This window comes from Hyperolius riggenbachi, chromosome 6 (assembly GCF_040937935.1).
Source record: "Hyperolius riggenbachi isolate aHypRig1 chromosome 6, aHypRig1.pri, whole genome shotgun sequence".
Taxonomy (NCBI): domain Eukaryota; kingdom Metazoa; phylum Chordata; class Amphibia; order Anura; family Hyperoliidae; genus Hyperolius; species Hyperolius riggenbachi.
The window spans coordinates 308,163,549-308,190,399 of record NC_090651.1 but is presented as its reverse complement, the minus strand read 5'-3'; the positions used below and the strand labels follow the sequence as shown (position 1 = coordinate 308,190,399).

General features: G+C 43.9%; 1 protein-coding gene across 5 annotated transcripts in view; it reads right to left on the bottom strand.

Annotated features, from left to right (window-relative positions):
* LOC137521683 (BAR/IMD domain-containing adapter protein 2-like) overlaps positions 1 to 26,851 on the bottom strand; it is a 172,185-nt gene that overhangs the window by 85,310 nt on the left and 60,024 nt on the right. For all 5 annotated transcript variants that reach the window (XM_068241291.1, XM_068241293.1, XM_068241295.1 and 2 more), the window contains one exon: positions 12,391 to 12,477. In XM_068241291.1, the coding sequence (XP_068097392.1) occupies positions 12,391 to 12,477 (87 nt within the window). The remainder of the gene's footprint in view (positions 1 to 12,390; positions 12,478 to 26,851) is intronic.

Genomic DNA, 26,851 nt, shown 5'->3' with positions numbered 1-26,851 from the left:
AGGGATATGGAGGCTGCCATATTTATTTCCTTTTAAATAATACCAGTTGCCTAACTATCCTGCTGTTATAACAAGCTAATGCTCATGTTTCCCTATGGCTCAAGTGGGCAATATTACAGTTTAACAGTGTGCAGACCAGGAAGCTGTTATGGGGTAACAGCCATTTTCAAAATGGAAGATGGAGAATTCACAGTGGACAATCAGGACACAGAAGAGAAAAACGAGATTGAGGAGTAGACTACACAGGAGGTAAGTATGACTTGTGTATGTTTATTTTGACTTTTAATTTTCAGTTCAGGTTTACTTTAAGAAGGCACACAGAATGATTATTGCAAGATCCCAGGTGCTGATAGATATACTGTAAATTAATAATGTTAAACAACTACCACAACGAGGACTCAAGTCTACATCACAGCCTCCATGCCATAACTACAGGTTAAATAAAACCACGGATCCTGTTTGTAAAACAGGTAATTGAAGACAGGACTTTTATATAGCTGACAGGAACAGACAGTCGCGCCACTTTGGTCAGCTGAAATGGCGGAAACCATTTCCAGTGCCAGATACACAAGCTTTGTTTATACTGCGACACTCACACTGTTGGGAGGTTTTGGATGGACAGCAGGTCATAAAGGACTTTGTTCTCTTTAACATAGTTCAGTAAAAGTGACCAGTGCCCCAAGTATTCAGATTCAGGAGCTGAGGGCAGAAGAAGACATTTGGAAAGAATGGAATTGTGTTTCAGACAAACAAACAGCAGCATGGGACAATCATGAGGTAGATGTAACCCAAAAAAAGAGGACATTACATAGGAGGGAAGGGAGACTTTCTGCAGCACCCACACAGGCAATGACTAACATGTTTATGCATAGCAGAGGAGGAAAAAGGATTGGTTCATGTATTTGAAAATTCCCTTTTGAAAAAATCTTTTTAAACTTCCTTTGAAATCTCAAGCAACAAGAGAGATTCAGAATGAATCCATGGGATCTGCCTCACCAATCAAACCACTTGACGATGTCTAGTGACCTAAGCACTAGCGAGAACAGATGTAGTCCATCTCTATAGACTTTAATTGTGTCCGTTGGCAAATGTAGCTTATGCCGTGTCCAGAACAGTCGTGCAAGAAGGGACTCAGCATTCTTCTACCACAACGCAGACAACGGATACACTGAAAACAAAAGTGTTTAAACAGTTCCTATAGACAACATAGAACCTATTGACTTGTTGATTTAGGGCTCTTTCACACCAGACAACGCGTGCAGGAGCCATTCTCCTGCACGCGTTGATAGCCTGCGGTGTGTCGTCGGGTATCTGCAGTGCGACGCAATCAGCAGCGGTAGCTATTGTTTGAACCTGATGGAAACCGCCGGCTCCTGGGTGCGTTGGACGAAAAACTGCGCCTGGGTGCGTCGGAACCGCAACGTACCGAAACGCAGCGTCGGGTGTGAAAGGTAAAATGAAAATCTATGGACTTTCATTTTACCTTGGTTAATGCAAACTTTAGCGTTGGGTCAAAACGCTCAAAGTTTGCGCAGATGTGAAAGAGCCCTTATCCGCTTGTCTTTGTTCTGGGAAATGGATACTATTTTTGTTTGGTGTGAACCTAACCTCAAGGTGTTTAAGGTTGTCTGACATTACAGATCAAAATCAGAGCCTGCCAACAGGAAGAGGTGAAATGATATGAATGATGAAACATGGACTGTGGAAAAACTCAGCTAATTTTTCTGGCAAAGGGCAAATACAGTAGTCTTGGTTACCAATGGGGATCGGCTGATACCAAAAAGTGAACTTTCTGGTTGCTTAAAGGGGTTCTGTGGGGGGAGGGGGGGGGTTGAAAATAAAAACGGACACTTACCTGGGGCTTTTAACGGCCCCCTGCAGCTGTCATGTCCCACGCCGTCCTCCTATAATCCTTGGTTCCTCGCCGCTGGTCCCGGTCTGATATTCGTCCAAAAAGATGAATAGTGCTCGCTCCCATGCGTGTCATCGGGAGCTTACTGTGCAGACGCAGTACAAAGTTTTCTTGTACTGCACAGTAAGCTCCCGCACATGGGAGTGAGTACGCGTGCCGCCGCACAGCCGCAGTTGGATCAGATGCTGAATTAGACCGGGAATGGCGGCAGGGAACGGCGGATCGTTGGAGGACGGCATGGGACATGACAGCTGCAGGGGGCCGGTAGAATCCCCAGGTAAGTGTCTGTTTTTATTTTCACCCCCCCCCCCCCCAGGAACCCCTTTAAGAACCAATGTTAACAGGCCTAGCTAATACAGTACTTTACCCCACTCCATATACATACCATGAACTGTATTAAATGTTAAAATACAGTAATTGAAAGTACATTATCCTTGGGGGAGTCGAAAAATCCAGTCTCACAGCAAAGGTCACAAACAGCCTAAGAAGCTGGTCTTAAGCACTGTGAGCAGGGGTGCTTCTTCCATGTAGCAACATGGATCACGTACTTCAGGGCGGCAACAATTAGAGGGCGGCAAGAGGCAGCTCCCCTCCCCAAATCTCCCCCTCTTCACACTCCCCATCTCCCCCTCCCGAGATATGCCACACCGCTTCACTCACCTGCTCTTAGCGTTCCAGCGATGGGATCTCCATCTTCCCGTCAAGCTTCATGTATCCATGGCTACAGCGGTGCCTCATGTGACCTGTTACGTGCTACCAGGTCACATGAGGCGCTGCTGTAGTCAGAGAGGATGCAGGACTTCACGTGTGGCTGGTGATTCCATCGCTAATCTGCTGAGAGCAGGTGAGTGATGCGGCTTGAAAGAAGCAGAAGGAGGTAAGCAAAGAGCCAGTACCTGCAATGCACAGCCCGATGGGTCTCTATTCTCTGGTCCGATCACTGGCCACTGCCAGTGATTTGTGCTGGTTCGTTGAGACTGCTGGTTAGTTGAGTTCTCTACTGTCCTTGTTCCCCTCCTCTTGGCATGACTGGATGTGAAACTTATTTTCATGAAATACAGTGGGTTGCAAAAGTATTCGGCCCCCTTGAAGTTTTCCACATTTTGTCATATTACTGCCACAAACATGAATCAATTTTATTGGAATTCCATGGGAAAGACCAATACAAAGTGGTGTACACATGAGAAGTGGATCGGAAATCATACATGATTCCAAACATTTTTTACAAATAAATAACTGCAAAGTGGTGTGTGCATAATTATTCGCCCCCCTTTGATCTGAGTGCAGTCAGTTGCCTATAGACATTGCCTGATGAGTGCTAATGACTTAATAGAGTGCACCTGTGTGTTATCTAATGTCAGTATAAATACAGCTGCTCTGTGAGGGCCTCAGAGGTTGTTTAAGAGAATATTGGGAGCAACAACACCGTGAAGTCCAAAGAACACACAAGACAGGTCAGGGATCAAGTTATTGAGAAATTTAAAGCAGGCTTAGGCTACAAAAAGATTTCCAAAGCCTTGAACATCCCACGGAGCACTGTTTAAGCGATCATTCAGAAATGGAAGGAGTATGGCACAACTGTACACCTACCAAGACAAGGCCACCCACCTAAACTCACAGGCCGAACAAGGAGAGCGCTGATCAGAAATGCAGTCAAGAGGCCCATGGTGACTCTGGATGAGCTGCAGAGATCTACAGCTCAGGTAGGAGACTCTGTCCATAGGACAACTATTAGTCATGAACTGTACAAAAGTTGGCCTTTATGGAAGAGTGGCAAGAAGAAAGGCATTGTTAACAGAAAGCATAAGAAGTCCCGTTTGCAGTTTGCCACAAGCCATGTGGGGGACACAGCAACCATGTGGAAGAAGGTGCTCTGGTCAGATGAGACCAAAATGGAACTTTTTGGCCAAAATGCAAAACGCTATGTGTGGCAGAAAACTAACACTGCACATCACTCTGAACACACCATCCCCACTGTCAAATATGGTGGTGACAGCATCATGCTCGGGGGTGCATTTCTTCAGCAGGGACAGGGAAGCTGGTCAGAGTTGATGGGAAGATGGATGGAGCCAAATACAGGGCAAACTTGGAAGAAAACCTCTTGGAGACTGCAAAAGACTTGAGACTGGGGCAGAGGTTCACCTTCCAGCAGGACAATGACCCTAAACATAAAGCCAGGGCAACAATGGAATGGTTTAAAACAAAACATATCTATGTGTTAGAATGGCCCAGTCAAAGTCCAGATCTAAATCCAATCGAGAATCTGTGGCAAGATCTGAAAACTGCTGTTCACAAACGCTGTCCATCTAATCTGACTGAGCTGGAGCTGTTTTGCAAAGAAGAATGGGCAAGGATTTCAGTCTCTGGATGTGCAAAGCTGGTAGAGACATACCCTTAAAAACTGGCAGCTGTAATTGCAGCAAAAGGTGGTTCTACAAAGTATTGACTCAGGGGGCCGAATAATTACGCACACCCCACTTTGCAGTTATTTATTTGTAAAAAATGTTTGTTCCACTTCTCACGTGTACACCACTTTGTATTGGTCTTTCACGTGGAATTCCAATAAAATTGATGCATGTTTGTGGCAGGAATGTGACAAAATGTGGAAAACTTCAAGGTGGCCGAATACTTTTGCAACCCACTGTAGATTAGCTATGCATTTTGCACGTGCACTTGTCCAGTGACCTCTTCCTTTTCTATGGAGAAAAGTGAACAATGGCTACTGCAGAGATTTCCTCAGATGCCAGCAAATCTTAGGAGAGATAATGAGTATTTCTGACCCTAACACGTATTCATCATCGCTCAGACCCGCCACATCGAATTACAAATGTTTAGCGATGTCAGGCTGTCCTTATACAACCCCCTTTCTGAAAAAAAAAAGTTGGGACACTGTGTCAACTGTATATAAAAAAAGAATGTGACAATTGGCAAATCACGTAAGCCCGGCATTTCAATGAAAATAATGAAAACAAGAAAACATGTCAAGTGTAGAAAATGAGAAATTCTATTGTTTTTTGAAAAATATATGTATTTGATACCCTTGAATTGGCACTGTGTTGAATCCCCTCTTCTTTTAACAACACTCCGTGAAAGTTTGGGAATAGAGGAGGATAGAGGATGACTTCTGTAGTTTTCAGCATTTATGTTCAAATATTCCATTTCAATGGGCCATATTCACAAAGGTTTGGTAAAGTTGCCATCACTTACTCTGACAAGGTACACAATTAAAGTGAACCTCCTGACTAAAAATCTACTCAGCAGAACTGAAAAAGCTTGATGTTTCTTTAACAGTTTCACAGCATCAGAACTTTGTTTTTCTTACCAAAGCATCATTTTTAGCTGCATTTGTAGCTAAGCTCCACCCATCAAAGAAAACTGCCTGGGCTTTTTTTCCCTGATGCTGTGCAAAGCATGATGGGATTTCCTATGTTGTTATTCACGTTGCCTAGCAACTGGGAGGGGTGATCAGCACACAGGACAGTTGGAACTGTGTCTCATGCTCCCTGTCACCTCCTTTCAAGCAAAAAGATGGCTGTCCTCATGAAATCACAAACATTTGCCTGTTTTTTTTAAAACAGGGTGGGTAAGAAATTATATTACCTATCTATTTTAATTAACATAACTAATGTAACTTAATGACAGTATGTTTGTTTAGGCTGAAGTTCCTCTTTAAGGTAGGAATACCCTAGCAACAGTAACTTATGCAGTGCCCAGAACAGTCTGCATCATGCCACACCGCAGAACACCACTGTGAATGGGGCTGGAATGCTACGCAGGAGGACAATTAGTTGGGGGTGATCTTTTTATACTCATCAGGGCACTTACAAGACAAGATTGCAGAAGTCCAGCTAAAAATAAATTGTGAAATAGAAGCACCTAGCAGAATTCTAGGTATTGCTTTTGGAACTGCTTTTTTAAATTGAAACATCTGTTTAATACAGTAGCTGTGTTTCCCTGCAGATGTGAATTTATCCATACAGGTGCATAGTGACTGACAAAAATATCCACCTAGCGAAAAAAAACGAATGTGTGAACTATTTCCATGCTCCTCCCCTGTCACTGTCACCAACTTCCTCCACAAGTTATCTACTGTAGTGCAGGGTTGCTGGGAAATGTATCAGAGTATTGGTCTTCCTATTTTGGAAATCCCATTTACAGAGAACAGGAAGCTAGCTCTAATGCACTGGCAAGGAATTTGTTTCATAAAAAAATATATTTTGGCACCTACAATGGGTAGTTTGTCCCCCACTTTGCTTCTGTACACTGTTTAAATTCACTTATTAGCCTGTTTGCAATTAGAATTTCCCTTTTCAATTTTAGGTTTAGCTATTGCTTTAAAAATAATTTAAATTTAATTAATTAGTTAATAATTAATATTAATTTTTGTTTATAATTCAATGATAATAAATAAGTAAAATGAAATAATAAGTATGGCAGAAAATGTGATCTTAGAGATTTTTAACGTTTATTATTATTTTCAATATCAAACAATAAATAAACAAAAATGTAAATAAATAAATAATACTTTCCCCTTTAAAGGGAACCTGAGATGAAAGAAGTCTCAGGTTCCATACTTAACTGGTGCTTCCTCCAGCCCCCTTGATGGCGCTCGCGCAGCTGCAGAACGCTTCTGGCTACTGGAGCACAACAGGGACGCACGAGTGGTGACGGGCCGTCCAACCGGGGACAGGAGCAACCCATGGTGACAGCGAGGGACCGAGCAGCCTCAAGGGGGCTTAAAGAGAACCCGAGGTGGGGTTCTAAGAATGATATCCGCACACAGAGGCTGGGTCTGCCTATACAGCCCAGCCTCTGTTGCTATGTAGTGTCCCCCCAGCCCCCCCCCCCCCTCCTCCCCCCTGCGCTCTGCTATGCCCCCATAAATCACAGCCGCGCTGTCGACACGCAGCGTGTCGCAGCGGTCTGTGTTTACCTATGTAGTGTCACTCTCACCGCTCCCCCAGCCTCCTGCATAACTCCGGTCCCCGCCTGCGTCTCTTCCCTCCAGTCAGCGGGGAGGGAAGGGATGTGGGCGGGGACCAAAGCTATGCAGGAGGCGGGGGGAGCGGCGAAAGTGACATTACATAGGTAAACACAGCCCGCTGCGCGTTGACAGCGTGGTTGTGATTTATGGGGGCATAGCAGAGCGCAAGGGGGGCCTGGGGGGACACTACATAGCAACAGAGGCTGGGCTGTATAGGCAGACCCAGCCTCTGTGTGCGGAGAGAACCCACCTCGGGTTCTCTTTAAGTAAGCCCCAGGTAAATATAAAACCTGAGACTGCTTCCATCTCAGGTACACTATAAGAGCTTCCCCACTGGTTCAGAAATGGATGACACCTACAGGGGAGGGAGAACGAGTGATAGAAAATAGATGCTTTGGTCAGACTTCGGATTTCTGCATTCGAAGTAGAAAACACAAATCTAACCTTCCTTGCTGCATTAGCTCAGATTTAATACATGAATTCATTATCTGCAAAAAGAAAAGTCGTTATCACCCTTCTCTGCTTATTGCCAATACAGTTTCATGAATGGCTCACTGCCAGCTTTCAAGGTCCATCTTGTCTCGCTTGGCCTCTGCAGGCTCCACATAATGTTTAGACAGAACAGAAAACCTTTGCGTTATGTTTGCTCATATTAAACCATGATGTTCTCTGTGGCCAGAGCAGACACCCATCCATCTCTGTCCTCCCTTTGTTTAGTGAAAGAGTATCATCACACTTGGCAGCATACCAGTGGGTAAGTCAGTGACAGTGTTGCACCAATAATTAGAATCAGCTGCTGGATTGGGATGACGGTACTGTCATGCCCTCAATGCAAACAGAAAAATAGACTAAACGTTTCCCAATTAGCGCTTTGACAAATGTCAACAATGTGATCAAAAGGCTTTATTTGGTGCCGTTAATAAATGTTGCATAAAAGACTAATAATTAGACAACACACAGAACCTTTTTATTACTCCTTTCTCCTGGCGGACTCAAAGCATCAGAGATGCAGCCACTAGGTTGCGCTTTATAGGCAGTAGCAGTGTTAGGGAGTCTTGCCCAAGGTCTCCTACTGAATAGGTGCTAGCTTACTGAACAGGAAGAGACAATATTTTATGGATCCAATACATAAACACGCTGATCACACCCACTTCCTCACTGCAGTGGGGGAAAAGGCTGCTTAAAAGGTACCTAAAAGTAAAATAATTTAAAACTAGCTGATGACCCGGCGTTGCCCGGGTATGTATTTGGCTGGTGTTGGCTCCGCCCACTTTTTCTAACCCTACCACACAATTACTCAATGGCTAAGTTTGTGAGCTTTGCATTCTTTGCCATAAATCATTTGCATTAAAATGAAACAAATCTAATTGGCTGTTTGTGGTTCCAACCCCTTTTCTGTATTTGAACCAATCATCCAATGACCAATTGTACCAAATTTGTGGCTTCTGCTATGAACAGTGCCAGAATGGCAGCAATTAAATATTCCCCTTGAAAATTAATAGGTGAATTTTGATTGACTTTAGTAGGCTCCACCCACTTTTCTGAATAGTAATCCCAGTCACCCAGTGACCAACTGTGCAAAGTTTGAGAACCCTGCCATTAACAGTGTAAGAATGGCTGCAGTTTACAATTTTCCAGTGAAATTTGTATTTGTATCCGCCCACTTTTTGGTTATGGGGATAAAAAGTATCCTATATGTTATTCCAGGTAGTGTACTATGTGTGTGCCAAATTTCATTCAAATCCGTTCAGCCATTGTTGCGTGATTGAGTAACAAACATCCAAACTTTTGCATTTATAATATTAGTGAGATAACACATGATGTACCTTCAAATGAACATTACATACTTAGCTCACCGTCGGTTCCTCCAAGAAGCTCACTATTTTCTTCTAACTACCAATCCTTCCAGTTCTGAAAATATTTTGTCAGAACTGAAATAGATCAGTTGCTGTCAGTTATAACTGAAAGGACAACTGAAGAGCAAGGTAATGTCCATGTTTCCCTATGGCTCAAGTGGCCAATATTACAGTTTAACAGTGTGCTGACCAGGAAGCTGTTATGGGGTAATGGCCATTTTTGAAATGGAGGATGGAGAATTCCATTGATCACAGTGGACAAACAGGACGCAGGAGAGGAGAAAGAGATTGATGAGTAGAGTACACGGGACGCAAATATGACTTGTGTATGGTTATTTTGACTTTTAATTTTCAGTTCAGGTTTGCTTTAAACATATACATAAAATGCAAAAAATATATATGAATAACAGAATGCAAAGTGCCGACCAGTGAGTCCTTTTACACTGAATCAGTCAGTTATAAATGAATCGACAACTGATGTGCAATGTAATGTCCATGTTTCCCTATGGCTCAGTTCACATTATACGCGTTTTAACGGAAAGATTTTACACAGTTCACTGCTATGGAAAGTTAAAGAGAACCTATAACAAACAAAAGTTCCCCGGGGAAGGGTGAAGCATCAGCATTCCAATGAGGTTTCCCCCTCCCCTGTAGCTGCAGGCAGTCCAGCGCTGGCTCCCCACGAAGTGTCCCGGAATCCTCCATCAACACACCTGACAAGCGCTGATAAGCGCGGATTTACTTACCTTACCTGGATCCAGCGGGGGCGCTGTTGCGGCTCTCCACATGGAGATAGGCGAAAATAGCCGATCTCTGTCGGGCCCGCTCTACTGTGCAGGAGACTTGTGCCTGCGCAGTACAGTGGCCCGACAGCGATCGGCTATTTCCGCCTATCTCCGAGCCGATAATGCGCCTGCGCTGGAGCCGGGAAGGTAAATATTGACATCCCCGCTGTTCGGAGAGCTTTATCGCCGCCGCCGTGGGACCAAGGAGGACGAGGGAAGCCTCAATAGGATCCGGAGGCTTCCTCCACCCAAGGTGAGTACTCCCCAGGGGAGTTTTTTTAGTTACAGGTTCTCTTTGAAAAGCATCAGTTTTTCCGCACAGTCTAGTGTTTTTTATTGCATAGCTGCTGTATTTATATATTACAATGTATCCAGTGAGAATGTGTCTTCTCCTGTGTACACATTTGGCTTGTATTCAGCTGAGACAATGCTAGCAGTGTTTATATTATCTTGTTTGCTTTCTTATCACCTACTCAAAGGCAATGGCACTAAGCTTCCCACTGAAGAAGAAAGTGCTGTGCTTAACTGTTTGAATGCTGTTCTGCTAACAGTGGTTTTTCTGCTGTAAAGAATCTTTTAGAGCAAAGAAGAAATGCTGAGTTTCACTTTAAAGAGAACCCGAGGTGGGTTTGAAGAATATTATCTGCATACAGAGGCTGGATCTGCCTATACAGCCCAGCCTCTGTTGCTATCCCAAACCCCCCTAATGTCCCCCTGCACTCTGCAATCCCTCATAAATCACAGCCACGCTGCTGACAAACAGCTTGTCAGAGCTGGCTGTGTTTATCTCTATAGTGTCAGTCTGCTGCTCTCCCCGTCTCCTGCAGAACTCCAGTCCCCGCCTGCATCCCTTCCCTCCCTGCTGATTGGAGGGAAGGGACGGGGGCAGGGACCAGAGCTATGCAGGAGGCGGGGGAGCAGCTGAGACTGACACTACAGATGTAAACACAGCCTCACAGCACGGCTGTGATTTATGAGGGATTGCAGAGTGCAGGGGGACCTTAGTGGGGTTTGGGATAGCAACAGAGGCTGGGCTGTATAGGCAGATCCAGCCTCTGTATGCAGATAACATTCTTTAAACACACCTCGGGTTCTCTTTAACTATCTAAAGTATCTAAGTATCTTTTTCTCCTCACAGGTTTGCTTTAATGTGGCACTGAATTAGATGATCGTTTTATGCCTGACTTGGTCAATGGCTGCCAACAGTTTTTATCCATCCAGAAATATGGTTATCATACAACATTCTCGTTATTTAAAGTGAACCAGAGACGAAGCACCCTCATGTATTTTACCATATACAGTATATCAGTGGGAACATTAGAGAAAACACCTACCCTGCTCTCTGTTTCGTCCTTCACTGCTCAGTCTGCCTGTTAGCAGCCTTGATAAAATCCCCAACTGAGCATTCAGTCTGGCTTTTCTCAGGAATCAATATAGCTGAGTCATTACAGCAGAGCCAGAAGGGGGCAGGCTTGGGCTTGAAAAGACATAAGAGAAGACAGACTCAGCTATAATGATTCCTGAGCAAAGCCAGACTGAATGCTCAGTGGGGAATTTTATCAGGGCTGATAACAGGCAGGCTGAGCAGTGAAGAATGAAACAGAAAACAGGGTAGGTGTTTTCTCTAATGTTCCCACTGATATACTGTATACAGTAAAATACACGAGGGTGCTTCGTCTCTGGTTCACTTTAAAGAAGATCTTTAAGGAAAGAGGCAAAAAAAAAAAATCAATACATTGCAAAGTGAGAAGTTAAAAAATAAAAGAGAAACCAAGAAATGATTTATATACGCCATGTAATTTGTTCATATTGTTTGATCCACAATCAGCCAGCACGTCATCATCGTTACTGCTGGCAGACGTGAAAAAAACCAGACAGCACCAACTGCCATTACCACACCCCCTAACAATGTGATAGGCTAAAAGCTTTTTTTTTTACTATACATATACATATGCACAAATACTGGTTGCTTTGCAGTAGGAAACAGCAGCTGTTATTTCCCACAATGCAACAACACTCACAGACAGGAAACTGTCAGGACCATAGTCATGGTGTCATACTGTGGGAGATGATCTATTTGAGAAAAGGTAATGATTTCTCATGGGAAAGGGGGTATCAGCCACTGATTGGGATGACGTTCAATCCTTGGTTACGGTTCCTCTTTAAGGTAGAGAGACACAAGCCGCTACTTTGGGGAATCTGCATGGTGTAGCTTCCTCCCCCCCTGGAAGCAGCAATAAAATGAATAGAGTTCAGCCATCATGAATTGAGCTCAGGGCTTTCCTGACATGGAAAGAGGTTTCACGGAATGTGTTACAGCCACTGACTTAAAGCAAATCCCTTTGCATAGCTTTGAAGGTCACTTGGGTAACAAAAGGTGTAAATGGAGACAAGTAACCCTGGCATGAAGAGGGAGGCCATGGGAGAGCCCGGCACCGACTATCCCTGCACCTCACACAGTCCATTCTAGCATGTTAGGCAGAGCTGAGCACGTTGCCAGGACAGCGACGCTGGGAATGCAATTTAAGTTCAGAAAAGCAGGGAGCTGGCAGTGATGTCAAGGAAGGAACAGAGCAGACACTGAGGGCTACTTCATTTTACATTCCCACTGCAGGAGCCGCACTATATCTCACATCCAAGCAGTTGTGTCTGAAAGGAGACAGTTAACAGGAATTTCTGGCTCTCTGCAGGAAGGCAGAGCTTCCTGTTTAATCAGGCTGGCCATGAATCCTTGATCTTGAAGGGTCCAAGACACTAAACGCTCAATGCATGAAGGAGCCAAGTGCAAGGCTGGTGGAGGAGAGGGGAGGGGGGTTGGATGCGAGGGTGAATCAATAAATAAATAAGACTTACCAAGCTCTTTAGACCCTTGGCTGATGCTCGCAAGCTCTCCAAGTTTCACAAGGGCATCGAAATAGCCCTTCGCTGCGGCAGTAACGCCTGTAAGATAAAACAGCGTCCATTTTTAGCTTAAAAATTGACACTAGCTGAACCACAGAACGTCAATAACAGAACAATATTATGAAGGGAAGTGCAGGGCCTAAAATGAATTGTGAGCATCTGCCAAATCAATTGTTATTACTGTCATTTGTACAGTCAGGAGTACTCCAGGTCCTCGCAATAACTCACACCCAGTCAATTGCTGGTTCTACCCAGAATTCCCACTTTGTCCTAAACACCATCTGACTGGTTCAATGGTAATGCAGACAGGACTTCCTCCATACGCTTCATCGTTTATATATTTAAACATAATATTACAATATACGTTAAATTATATACAAAATATTGCAAAAATTCTTTGCCTATACAGTAAATTGCAAATCACATAATCTCGACGTTCTATAAATCACCTTGACCAGTATTAATGGTATTAGGAATAATAATATCCTTCTTCAATTCACTTTTTCTTCTACGTTTTCCACTAGAAGATAATTATTTATCATTTGTTTAACATAACTTTTCAGCACTCTGCAATTTACCCAAAAATTGGGTAAAAAGTACTGCCAAAACTATTATTTTCCTGCCCGCTGGTGGCTCAAAGGGCATTTTATTAAAAATATCGTCAAAATATGACCTGGGAGAAAACTCTGGAGAAAAAGTGAATTGAATAAGGGTCCTGATGCTCAGTATTTCTTACAGACATGCAGCTTTCAGAACAGGTACTGAGCACCCATTTATCTCTTTCAAAGGTTTGCTTGTGCATCAGGTTGAAAATGCATAAGAGTTTGCACTGTTATGGGTTTGAATCTCATTTACACTATCTGCATGTATAGTAGCTTTCCATGTGTTCAAGTGAGTTTCCTACAAGCAGTTTGTGGGGCCCCCCAGCAAAACTTTGACTGGGGCCGCGCCTATATTCACACCCTTCCCTTGCCTCCCCTTGGTGCCCTTCACAGCCTTGGGGCCCATCTCACAAGGGTCATGTGACCATCATGATCTTCACACCTATAACAAGTGTAGCCACAAAACCACCTGATCTGAAGTATAGTCCCCCATACGGAAGGAAGGGAAGGGTAATAGTAAAAGAGTTCTGGGCTGCCCCTGCTATTGGACTGCTCCCTTCTAGTTATGCTCCTGCCTACAAGTATCCTGGTGTCCTCCCATAAAATCCCCCCCCCCCCCCCCAAAAAAAAAATACACTGATCATTTTACTGACTTCCCCCTAAATTGGCTAACCGTGGCAATATTTACTTATTATTTATTTATTTATTGTATTTATAAAGCGCCAACATATTACGCAGCGCTGGACATTAATTTAGGTTACAGACAATATTTAGGGGTGACATACAGCAATATGACAATACAGGAATACAAAAAAAAAAGATCACGCAGCACAATATGAGTACAAGGTAATGCTTAGTCACTGTATGGGAGCATGGAGATTAGGCAAGTTGAGTTCACTCAAATGCATAGCATGGGTGCACAGTTATGGAGGTGCATGATCAGGTAGGACACAAAAGGAGGAGGACCCTGCCCAAAGGCTTACAATCTAGAGGGGGAGGTAGGGACACGAAAGGTAGGGGACCAGAGTTCAGCTGCAAGTTTAGAGCACTTGTGAGGGGTGGTAGGCCAGAGTGAAAAGGTGAGTTTTGAGGGCCTTCTTGAAGATGTTGAAGGAGGGGGCTGCCCTAATGTGTGGAGGTAGGGAGTTAGTGTTGGAGCAGCTCTTGAGAAGTCCTGGAGGCGTGCATCGGACTGGGTGATGCGGGGGGCGGTCAGGCGAAGTTCATTCGAGGAGCGGAGTGAGCGGCTAGGTGTGTACCTCTGAGTAAGATTGGAAATGTAGGTTGGACAGGTTTTGTGGACAGATTTGTAGGTCAGACACAGTATCTTGAATCTGATTCTGGACTGGACAGGAAGCCAGTGGAGCGATTCACGGAGGGGAGCCGCTGTGGTGTAGCGATGGGAGGAGTGGATAATTCTGGCTGCCGCATTCATGATGGACTACAGTGGGGCTATTCGGGTCATAGGGAGACCAGACAGAAGGGCATTGCAGTAGTCAAGGAGGGAAATTATGAGGGCATGGATGAGGAGTTTGGTGGTGGCAGAGGTCAGGAAAGGGCGGATCTTGCAGATGTTACGAAGGTGGAAGTTGCAGGACTTTGTGAGGTTTTGGATGTGCAGAGTGGAGAGCGCGGAGTTCAGGGTGACACCCAGACAGCGGGCTTGAGAGATAGGGCGAATGGTAGTGTGGTTAACAGTGACATGCACATCTGGGAGGTTCAGGGATGGCCGGGGTGGGAAGATCATAAATTCCGTTTTGTCTAGATTTAGTTTCAGGAACCTAGCGGACATCCAGGAGGAGATGGCTGATAGGCAGCAGGAGACCTTGTCCATGGTAGTGGGGGATATGTCAGAGGTGTGGAGGTAGATCTGGGTGTCATCAGCATACAGATGATAGTTAAAACCCATTTAGGAGATAACCTTGCCAATGGAGGATGTGTATGGAGAGAACAGTAGGGGGCAAGGACCGAGCCTTGGGGGACTGGTTGGGGGTGGATGAGGACTCAATGAAGGAGGATGTGAAGGAGCAGTTGGAGAGGTAGGATGAAAGCCAGGTCACGGTGAGGTCGTGAATGCCCATGGACTGGAGGGACTGGAGGAGTAGGGGATGATCTACTGTGCTGAAAGGATGTGCGTTATGATAGTTATCCCAATAAAAGATAAAGCCTGATACGAAGACTGTCACCCGACAGGGTTCCGGACTTGATCACTTGGGTGACAGTTCAGGGCCAAGCCTGTACAGTCATATTGCTATTGTAGACAATGTTACAGACAATACATGATACATTAATATAATCCAAGTTTACAGCAATTCGAAAAAAAAACAAATGGTTGTACAGAAAAATGGAAAGCTTTTTTTTTATTATTAGTTCGAGAAATCTGATTTTTCCTGGTTTTTTTTCTTCGATAACAGAAGATCAGTAGTGGTGATTTTTTATTTTTTTTTTATCAATTTCAATGAAAATCGAATGCTGTGGAATAGATTGTCAATTTCTTGATTTATAGACCCAAGCAAGTTTTTCCGTGTGGTCAACCATTTTTTTTCATAATTATAGAAAAATTGAACATGTGTGTGATACAGTGGTCAGAATTTTGAACTATTACAATAAATCAGAAAAAAAAAATTTGATTGCAATTCTTGAAATGAAAATAAATGTAAAAAAATTGTATGGTGTGTGGCCACCCTTAGGGGATCCGTTGAAAAGGGCTCCTGAGCTGCCTGTATGCCCTTTGTAGCCGAAGTTGGCATATGGGCTACACCAGGTGCCCTTTTTGTAGCCGAATTTGGTATATATAGGCTACACCAGGTGCCCTTTTTTACAGGAGCCCTTTTCAAATAGACCCCCTTTAGGCTGTGATAACAACATCAGACTGTGACCTCACAGGAAGGACAGCAAGTGATGTGACTTGGTCAATGCGTCTTGTTTGGCGCTGTGGTAAAAGTGTCAGCGCTACATAAATGTACAGTTATAACAATGTTCCATGTGCCCAGGGTTTGCATGTTTTCCTACTAAGGCTGTTTCAGGGGTAATTTTGATTTTAAGGGTTTTTCTTTTCCTATTTTTGTATATTTGCAGGAAAGCTAAAACAAAAAAACATAAAATCAAAAATTCAGCAATGACTAAGAGCCCAGGCAGACACCAAAGCATTATTCATCAGCTGAACCATACGGCCGTATCCCACAACTTCCTGATCCTATGAGCTCATTGTAATCATTCATATACTGTATATTCCTAATGATTTCCGTTCCTGCCGCCCACAGGTCACACAGCGAGACGTCTGTAACTCTACACATCTGTGTGTATTACTGTGACAGGGTTATCTGCAGCGCTTATCTGACAGTGCGGGTTTTCCACACCTTCAGGCAGGTGCAGGTTACTGTTAGATTTCTGTGTATGTTTCTATTAGTATACCGAAAAGAAACATCAATAAAACATTTACCAGTGCGTGTCTGATTTAAAGAGAAACTCCGACTAAGAATTGAACTTTATCCCAATCAGTAGCTGATACCCCCTTTTATATGAGAAATCTATTCCTTTTCACAAACAGACCATCAGGGGGCGCTGTATGACTGATATTGTGGTGAAACCCCTCCCACAAGAAACTCTAAGTACTACTCCAACTGCCCAAAAACCATGCAGCAGCTACATCATCTGCCAACAGTAAAAATGTCACCATGTAATAAATGTCAGAATGTAAATCAGGGATTTAAACGATTTTACAACAGGAAAACACTGACTAAATAATTATTGTAAAAAGGAAGCAATTTTTTTTATTACATTATTTTCACTGGCGTTCCTCTTTAAAGAGAACCCGAGGTGGGGTTCTGACAATGCTATCTGCACACAGAGGCTGAGTCTGCTTATATTGCCCAGCCTCTGTTGCTATCTCAATCCCCCCTAAGTTCCCCCTGCACTCTGCTGTCCCCCATAAATCACAGCCGCGCTGTCAACACGCAGCGTGTCGCAGCGGGCTGTGTTTACCTCTGTACTGTCAGTCTGCCGCTCCCCCCGCCTCCTGCATAGCTCCGGTCCCTGCCTGCGTCCTTTCCTTCCCCGCTGATTGGAGGGAAGGGACGCAGGCGGGGACCGGAGCTATGCAAGAGGCGGGGGAGCGGCGAGAGTGACAGCTGCAGATGTAAACACAACCCGCTGCGTGTCGACAGCGCGGCTGTGATTTATGGGGGATAGCAGAGCGCAGGGGGAACTTAGGGGGGAACTGTATAGCAACAGAGGCTGGGCAGTATAGGCAGACCAAGCCTCTGTGTGCAGATAGCATTGTCAGAACCCCATCTCGGGTTCTCTTTAAGTGCACAGGAGGCAATCTCATGTATACACTCTGTAATGCCACCCTGAGTATCAGCCTAACATACTGTATTAGTGTATCCACAGCTGATCTATCTCCACCTGCCCATTGCATTAATGGTATTTTCCTCAGATGCAATACTTTGATCAGATTTGCAGGATCAAAAGTAATTGGAATGTAGTTATTGATTGTTCCCATAAGCGGTTCATTTTACATATGGTCTCAAAAGGTCTCAAAAGAGTTGTGGTTGTATGTGCTCTGTTTCAGCCACAAACCAGAACTGATTCACTCAGGTGGCTTTCTGGGTTTTGTTTTTTTTTTAATTGCAGCATTTAAAGGGAACCTATACTGAGAAAAGATATGGATTTTTCCTTTTAAAAAAATACCGATTGCCTGACTCTCCTGCTGATCTCTCTACTCTCTACTGTCTCTAATACTTTTAGCCACAGCCCCTCAACAAGCTTGAAGAACAGGTTCTTTGACTGAAGTGTGACTAGATTAGCTGCATGCTTGTTTCAGGTCTGTGATTCAGCCACTACTGCAGCCAAAGAGATCAGCAGGACTGCCAGGCAACTGGTATTGTTTAAAAGGGAAGATCCAAATCCCTCTCAGTTTACGTTCCCTTTAAATGAGAGTACTTTTGTGTCATGTATGCAGTATTTGCCTAGCGAGTGTTTTGGACTCCAGGAAAATGCCAAACTATTTAAAGTGGACCTGAACTCTTGCACAGGACAGAAGGAAAACAGAGAGAACTGCACCCTGTATGTATTTATAGAGTTTCCAGTCTAATTCCCCCTCATCTGTGTCTAATGAGAAGTTGCAATTTGATCTTTCCCCTGATTGCTGACTGCCACGGCAGATAAGCATATTTGAAAGCACAGGATGTTAACAATATGTCTGCTTCCATGAAAGCAGGAAGTAGAAACAGTGCAGATTTATTGTAGGATTTGTATCAGCTGTAACAAATAAATTTTTTTTTAAAGGTTATTATGCTGTTGTGTATCTTTTAGAACACAGAGGAAGTTCTGAGTTCAGGACCGCTTGAAACAGGGTTTTCTAAGAGTACATACACACATCCAATAGTAATTGGCCAATTTAACCACTTCCATGTAGTATTAAGGCCAACAGTGCCAATAAAATTACTGTGCGCTGCATGCACATGGCGATTTTACTGCTGGTTGTGAGTTTGCCCAGTTGACTCTTGGCGAACCTTTTCCACAATCAATTATGACAGTCGATTTCCTAATCATCTGGGATCATCAAATCAATGGACAGGTGTAGAAAGGCTTTTCCCAGCAGTCTTTTGTTCTCAGCAGGTTCCAGTTCTCAATATCTGTCATCCAAAGCACAAGTTTGGTGAAATTTGCCTTCTTAAAACAGAAGGAAACTTGCAATAAGGCTGCTTTCAAAGTGGGACGTTAAAGTCCCACATTACAGCAGCCTGTAACGCAGCCCAACTCACAGTAATGAAAAATCAATGTGCTGTTCACAGTGTCCACGTTGTGTTACATTGTAACGCTACACGTTGAATGAAAGTGCAGCATGCTGTGCGTTATACTGGGCGTTAGGCTGCTTGCACATGCTCAGTGACTAGCCACATGGCTAATTAATATTCACTGCACTGTGGTGACATAACCTGGACTCGTAGTGATCATGAATGAATCGTTCATTTGATCCGCATCTTTTTTGTGAGTCGAATCATCCGGATCATCACAATGAATGATTTGGTCCACAGTGGATGTCTGTCTGGAAGAAACAAGAACATACAGAATGTACAGTGCAGGGAAAGTCCTGTCCTGCCAGTCATTTCACCCACAGTCTGCTTCCCTAGTAAAATGATTCAAATGATTCGGTTCAAAGATCCGAATCTTTTCAATGATCCGATTCATCCGAATTCTTGAAAAGATCCAGTCTTCCCATCACTATCCTGGAGTGGCTGTTGTATTAGTATAGATAGAAGGAAAACAGCGCACCAAGAGCTGCATAACGCGGCTCAATTTGACGTCCAACTTCAACACCACCATGCATTGTGTTTGGGGCACGTTATGCGACCTTAACGTCCCCTAAACGCAAAGTTTTGGTGTGAAAGAGGCCTAATTCAGCTATAAGGCCTGGTGCACACCAAAAAACGCTAGCAGATCCGCAAAATGCTAGCAGATTTTGAAACGCTTTTTCTTATTTTTCTGTAGCGTTTCACCTAGCATTTTGCGGTTTTGTGAAGCGTTTTTGGTGTAGTAGATTTCATGTATTGTTACAGTAAAGCTGTTACTGAAAAGCTAATATAGGAATTTGCACAAAAGGATCCGCAAACCATCAGTGGTAGAAGAAATGCTGGTTGTTCTTTATTCAGATAATCCACATGGCAAAGGTAAAAAGATCACAAGGTTCAACTGACGCGTGTCGGGCTTACAGTCTGCCCTTAGTCATAGTTAAAAATGAACCTGCAAGGGGAGGGCTTTATATAGGTGGGGGGAGAGAAAGAGACTCCACCCTGTACCTCAACCAGCCCTCGCCTTAAAGGAGACATCACATATTTACAATATCTATAAAAAGGTGCATAATGAATATACAAAATTGTACAAATATACTCAATTAATAACAGCTAACAACAAGTGTAAAAAAGTGATAAAAACACCAATAATGGAAAAAGCTTTGGACATATATAGGGCCAGATATAGTAGCCTGATTAACAAGCAAAAAAGAGAGCAAGTAAATGCACAGAATCTTTTTTTGAGAAGGAATCAAAAATAGCATTTAACAGTCATAAACAAGATTCAAATCCCAGCGTGTATTGAGACCCATAGGAGTGCGAGTGTTCATCCTATGGATCCAATACGCCTCCCGCCTACGAAGTAACTTGATGGTATCCCCACCCCTCTTGGGGCTCACTATACGCTCAACTCCCTGAAAAATAAAGGAGGAAAGGTTGCCCTCATGAACATTTTTGAAGTGTTTAGATACTGCCGACTTTTTGAAAGTTTTCCAATTCGTACCACAAAAATGTTCAGCAATGCGGGCTCTCAAATTGCGAGTGGTGCATCCCACATATTGTAAGCGGCAAGACGTGCAGGAAATAACATAAATAACACATTTTGTGTCACAATTTACGTATTGTTTAATGGGGACACTGTTACCAGTCGCAAAAGAGAGAACAGAGGAACCCCTCCTATGGCAATGGCAATAATTACATGTAGGAAAGCCACACGGATAAGAACCTACCGTGGCAAGCCAGGTGGGTACACGAGATGAGGAAGTGGATTGAAAAAGGCTAGGGGAAAGGATCGACCCCAGGGTGCGGGCTCTTCTGGCAGAAAAACGACATCCTTGTTTAAGGATGGTTTTGAATTTGGGATCTGAATTCAGCACTGGAAGGTATTTCCTCACGATATCTGTGATTTTATTAAATTCCAGGCTGTATTCAGTAACAAAAGTGGTCCTCTCATCCTGGTTCTCACCCTGGTTCCTGATGGTTAAAAGTTCGTTACGTGGTCTCTTTGTGCCTTTGAGGCGTCCTCGAGCTAACTGACTCCTGGTGTATCCCCTCTGCCTCAAGCGATCCTCCACTAAATTGCATTCTAGCTCAAGTTCTGCAGGACTTGAACAATTACGGGCAGCCCGAGTGAATTCCCCAGTGGGAATGGCATTGATAGTGTGTCTGGGGTGGCATGAAGTAGCAAGAAGTATGGAGTTGCCTGCTGTGGGCTTACGGAAAGTCCTAGTGGAGACACAATGAAGATTAGTGTCTCCAATAAGAGTCAGGTCTAGATAATCAATACGAGTGTCATGATGACTCATCGTAAAATTTAAATTCAGATCATTACAATTGACATATGACAGAAAGTCATCGAGGAGGCCAGGAGGACCCCCCCACACCAAAAGCAAATCATCTATAAATCTGCCATACCAAACTATGTGGGAGGCGAAAGGGTTATCCTCTCCAAAGATGCGGAGCTCCTCCCACCAACCCATGTATAGGTTGGCGAGTGAGGGGGAAAATTTAGCCCCCATAGAAGCTCCGCACCTCTGGAGAAAAAACCCCGAATCAAACATAAAATAATTGTGCGTGAGGAGGTACTCCACGGCCCCCTCGAGGAAAGACTGCAATGAAACGTCAAAAGTGGAGTATTTTTGAAGATGAAAGTTAAGGGCTTTCAAAGCGAGATTGTGTGGGATTGAAGAATATAAAGAGGTGACATCTAAGGTCACCCAGTGGAAGTGGTTCTCCCACACAAAATCAATGAAGCTTGACAGGACATGTCGAGTGTCCTGTAGATAGCCCGGTAGTCTCCGAACAAGGGGCTGCAAGTGTGAATCGACCCACTCACCAAGGCGCTCGCCCACGGAGCCAATGCCAGCCACAATGGGGCGGCCCCGCGGGGGAGCGCCCGGTTTATGTATCTTAGGGAGGTGATGGAACACGGGGACTATAGGATGCAAAGGGTACAGAAATTCAAACATGTTCTTAGTGAGAACACCCATGTTCTGACCCCATTCCAGCAGCCCCCGAAGATCAACAAGAAAATCCTGAGTAGGATCCCGGAGTAAGGGTCGATACACACTCACATCCCCAAGCTGTCTGAGTGCCTCCAAACGGTAGTCTACGGCGTCCAAGACAACGACAGCTCCCCCCTTGTCCGCCGAGCGGATGACTATATTAGCATTATCACGTAAGGAATTTAAGGCCTGCCGCTCGGAGGCAGAGAGGTCCGACGGTGCCCTGGACGACCTCGACAAGCTTGTAAGCTCGCCCTCAATAAGATCCTGAAAGGTGTCTACTTCAGGGGACCTGGCATTGACTGGGTAAAAAGAGGGGTTAGAAATTCTGATGGGTGTCACTTGAGCTATGTCCACCCCCCCTGTATTACTGTCGTCCAGGGCCTGTAGCGCCAGAATATTCCTAATGTCACGGAAAGGGGAAACATCCCCAATTTGATTCCGTGGCAAGGGAACTGGCGCTTGAGATTCGACTGTCTCCAGAGAATCATTCAAAAAATGCCTCTTAACCACCAAATTTCTCACAAATTTGTTAAGATCTAGGATGGTCCGAAACAGATCGAAATGATTGGAGGGAGCGAAGGATAAGCCCCTGGACAGCAACTTAATCTGTTCTGGGGAAAGGGTGTAACTAGAGAGATTGACCACATTACAAGGAGTGGGTTCTGTCTGAGGGGCTACCTGCTTTTCCGATTTTCTGTGTTTGCGCCCTGCTCGTCTAACACGTTTCTTTTTTGTTTTCGTTTTTTGGTTTTGTTGGATTTGCGTGGCGTTCTGTAGTAGGATGGCCGAGGAATGGGGACCCCTGACGTTTGAAGTAAAGGAGGGTCCACTGTCTGTTGGACAGTGCTGGAAAAAATGGTAGATTATAGGGCCCTACGATTGAGATCCGAGACCTCTGAAACATCCGACAAAGAGCCCGAGGTGTCTAGAGAGCTGAAACTTACATTCTTCTTGGGGGTAGACTTTTTTAAAATAGATCTAGGGGACCTATAAAAAGACTCCCATCTCCCCCATTCGTAAACTACATTCCGACTGTAGTCATTTGTGTCTCTGAGGAATTTGACCCGTTTTGTCTCCATGATGATGGTTTCCAGTTTATTAATATTGTTTTTTAGTTTGGAATGTAAATCATCATAGAGACTCAAAGAATCAAACCCTCTCAGATCCCGATTGATTTTGTCTATCTGCAGCTTGAGATCTATCAACTTTTGTTCCTCATATGAGACTATCAATCTCATAAGCTGCAGAGAGCAGTCAGTCAGGATTTTATTCCACTCTAGAACAAATTTATCAGAGTAAATAGTAGTAGGAACTTTTTTAATTCTTAAACCTCTAGGTATAATACCTTTACTGATGTAGTGTTTCAAGCTAGTAACATCCCACCAGAGACGCACCTCTTTATCCATTAGACACTCTAAGGTGGTGTACAAGGAATGTAAGGTGAGTACTGGTTGTGAGCTAGCTGTGTTGCATTCTCCCGAGAACACAGACATAAATTTGTCTTTGCGTTCCGAGTTCTGCAACAGGTCCCCATATGTACTAAGATTTGTATTTGGATCAAAATTGTAACTAGATACATTAACCTCGTCAATCTGTTTGGAAGAAGCATCAGAAGAAACAACAGCTATATCATTATACACAGTATCAGAGGATAAATCAACATCTACATTCTCAGATTGTTCTAGTGATTGTACAGTCTCAGCATTTTGACTAGACAAAATGGACTCAATAGGGTACACAGGATGACCAACGTTAATGTTGGACTGCATGGGTAAGGTACTATTCACAGTAGATACTGGCAAAAAATTGGAATATAAACCTGGGAAAATAGATTTTTGTAATATACTATTGGGTAGTCCCGACTGAGGAAGAAAAGGTGGTATATAAGTGGGTACATGAGCAAAAGATTGCATATTGGAAGGCAGAATGTTCAGTCTCTGGAAATCCGCATAAGTTGGCTGTGAGCCCACATAAGTAAAGTTCTGAGTGGATAAAGTCTGTGGAAAAATGTGTGGGAGAACCACTTCCACTGGGTGACCTTAGATGTCACCTCTTTATATTCTTCAATCCCACACAATCTCGCTTTGAAAGCCCTTAACTTTCATCTTCAAAAATACTCCACTTTTGACGTTTCATTGCAGTCTTTCCTCGAGGGGGCCGTGGAGTACCTCCTCACGCACAATTATTTTATGTTTGATTCGGGGTTTTTTCTCCAGAGGTGCGGAGCTTCTATGGGGGCTAAATTTTCCCCCTCACTCGCCAACCTATACATGGGTTGGTGGGAGGAGCTCCGCATCTTTGGAGAGGATAACCCTTTCGCCTCCCACATAGTTTGGTATGGCAGATTTATAGATGATTTGCTTTTGGTGTGGGGGGGTCCTCCTGGCCTCCTCGATGACTTTCTGTCATATGTCAATTGTAATGATCTGAATTTAAATTTTACGATGAGTCATCATGACACTCGTATTGATTATCTAGACCTGACTCTTATTGGAGACACTAATCTTCATTGTGTCTCCACTAGGACTTTCCGTAAGCCCACAGCAGGCAACTCCATACTTCTTGCTACTTCATGCCACCCCAGACACACTATCAATGCCATTCCCACTGGGGAATTCACTCGGGCTGCCCGTAATTGTTCAAGTCCTGCAGAACTTGAGCTAGAATGCAATTTAGTGGAGGATCGCTTGAGGCAGAGGGGATACACCAGGAGTCAGTTAGCTCGAGGACGCCTCAAAGGCACAAAGAGACCACGTAACGAACTTTTAACCATCAGGAACCAGGGTGAGAACCAGGATGAGAGGACCACTTTTGTTACTGAATACAGCCTGGAATTTAATAAAATCACAGATATCGTGAGGAAATACCTTCCAGTGCTGAATTCAGATCCCAAATTCAAAACCATCCTTAAACAAGGATGTCGTTTTTCTGCCAGAAGAGCCCGCACCCTGGGGTCGATCCTTTCCCCTAGCCTTTTTCAATCCACTTCCTCATCTCGTGTACCCACCTGGCTTGCCACGGTAGGTTCTTATCCGTGTGGCTTTCCTACATGTAATTATTGCCATTGCCATAGGAGGGGTTCCTCTGTTCTCTCTTTTGCGACTGGTAACAGTGTCCCCATTAAACAATACGTAAATTGTGACACAAAATGTGTTATTTATGTTATTTCCTGCACGTCTTGCCGCTTACAATATGTGGGATGCACCACTCGCAATTTGAGAGCCCGCATTGCTGAACATTTTTGTGGTACGAATTGGAAAACTTTCAAAAAGTCGGCAGTATCTAAACACTTCAAAAATGTTCATGAGGGCAACCTTTCCTCCTTTATTTTTCAGGGAGTTGAGCGTATAGTGAGCCCCAAGAGGGGTGGGGATACCATCAAGTTACTTCGTAGGCGGAAGGCGTATTGGATCCATAGGATGAACACTCGCACTCCTATGGGTCTCAATACACGCTGGGATTTGAATCTTGTTTATGACTGTTAAATGCTATTTTTGATTCCTTCTCAAAAAAAGATTCTGTGCATTTACTTGCTCTCTTTTTTGCTTGTTAATCAGGCTACTATATCTGGCCCTATATATGTCCAAAGCTTTTTCCATTATTGGTGTTTTTATCACTTTTTTACACTTGTTGTTAGCTGTTATTAATTGAGTATATTTGTACAATTTTGTATATTCATTATGCACCTTTTTATAGATATTGTAAATATGTGATGTCTCCTTTAAGGCGAGGGCTGGTTGAGGTACAGGGTGGAGTCTCTTTCTCTCCCCCACCTATATAAAGCCCTCCCCTTGCAGGTTCATTTTTAACTATGACTAAGGGCAGACTGTAAGCCCGACACGCGTCAGTTGAACCTTGTGATCTTTTTACCTTTGCCATGTGGATTATCTGAATAAAGAACAACCAGCATTTCTTCTACCACTGATGGTTTGCGGATCCTTTTGTGCAAATTCCTATATTGGCTTGGCTTCCCAGATCCTGCACCAATTGGTTGATTTGGTAGGGGGTTATGAGCGTTTTGATCCTTTCATCATGTTACTGAACAGCTACTGTAACAAAAAACGCCTGGCAAACCGCTCTGAAGTGCCGTTTTTCAGAGCGGTTTGCGTTTTTCCTATACTTAACATTGAGGCAGAAACGCATCCGCAATCCAAAATCTGCAGCAGCCCGGGAGTATGCATTTCTGCAAAACGTCTCCCGCTCTTGGTGTGCACCAGCCCATTGAAATACATTACCCTAGCGGATCCGCACCCGCAAGCGGATCGCAAACCGCAGCCGAACTGCTCTGGTGTGCACTAGGCCTAAGTGAACATTTGTGGTTACTCACAATGCTCCACTACTGAATATACAAATGTATAGCAAGACTATAGCTTTAAATATTACGCAGCCACATCAACTCCACATGTAGACAGCCGGTTTCTGGCTTTTGGTCTTCAACAGTACGGCAGGGATTGATATGGCTGTATGGCATACAAGCACATAGCGCAACATACACAACCCATCGATATTTTCCAGTCTGACAAATCGCTCAGTGACTGATAAAACTATCATTCCTTGGTTGTTACAGATCGGTTTGCAGAAGAATCCACTTTCAATCAACAGACAACCAGGTCATTGTGATCAGATTGTTTGTAGAGCAAACGTGAATACTGGTTTGTGTGTACTAGGCCTGGTTGCTGGAATAAGAAGAAGACAATGCCATCATTTTCTCTTTTTCTTATTCAACTTAATTTTCTCCCTCAAGGTGTAGTTTCTTGGGTGAAGAATTGAAGACAAATCCAAACAGGTCTGTAGGAGGCGGGGCTATCAGGAGAAGCACTATGGACAGCATGCACATTCTTGTACTGTCATCTTACCTATTTCATACTTCCCTGCCACCTAAAGCCATCTCCAGCTATTTCTGACAACCTGCGGTTCATACCCGTCAATAAAACAGTGCCTGAATTCTGTATGCATTACCCCTACATCCAACCCAACCAAATGGTCAGTAGCACAGCAACCTTTCATA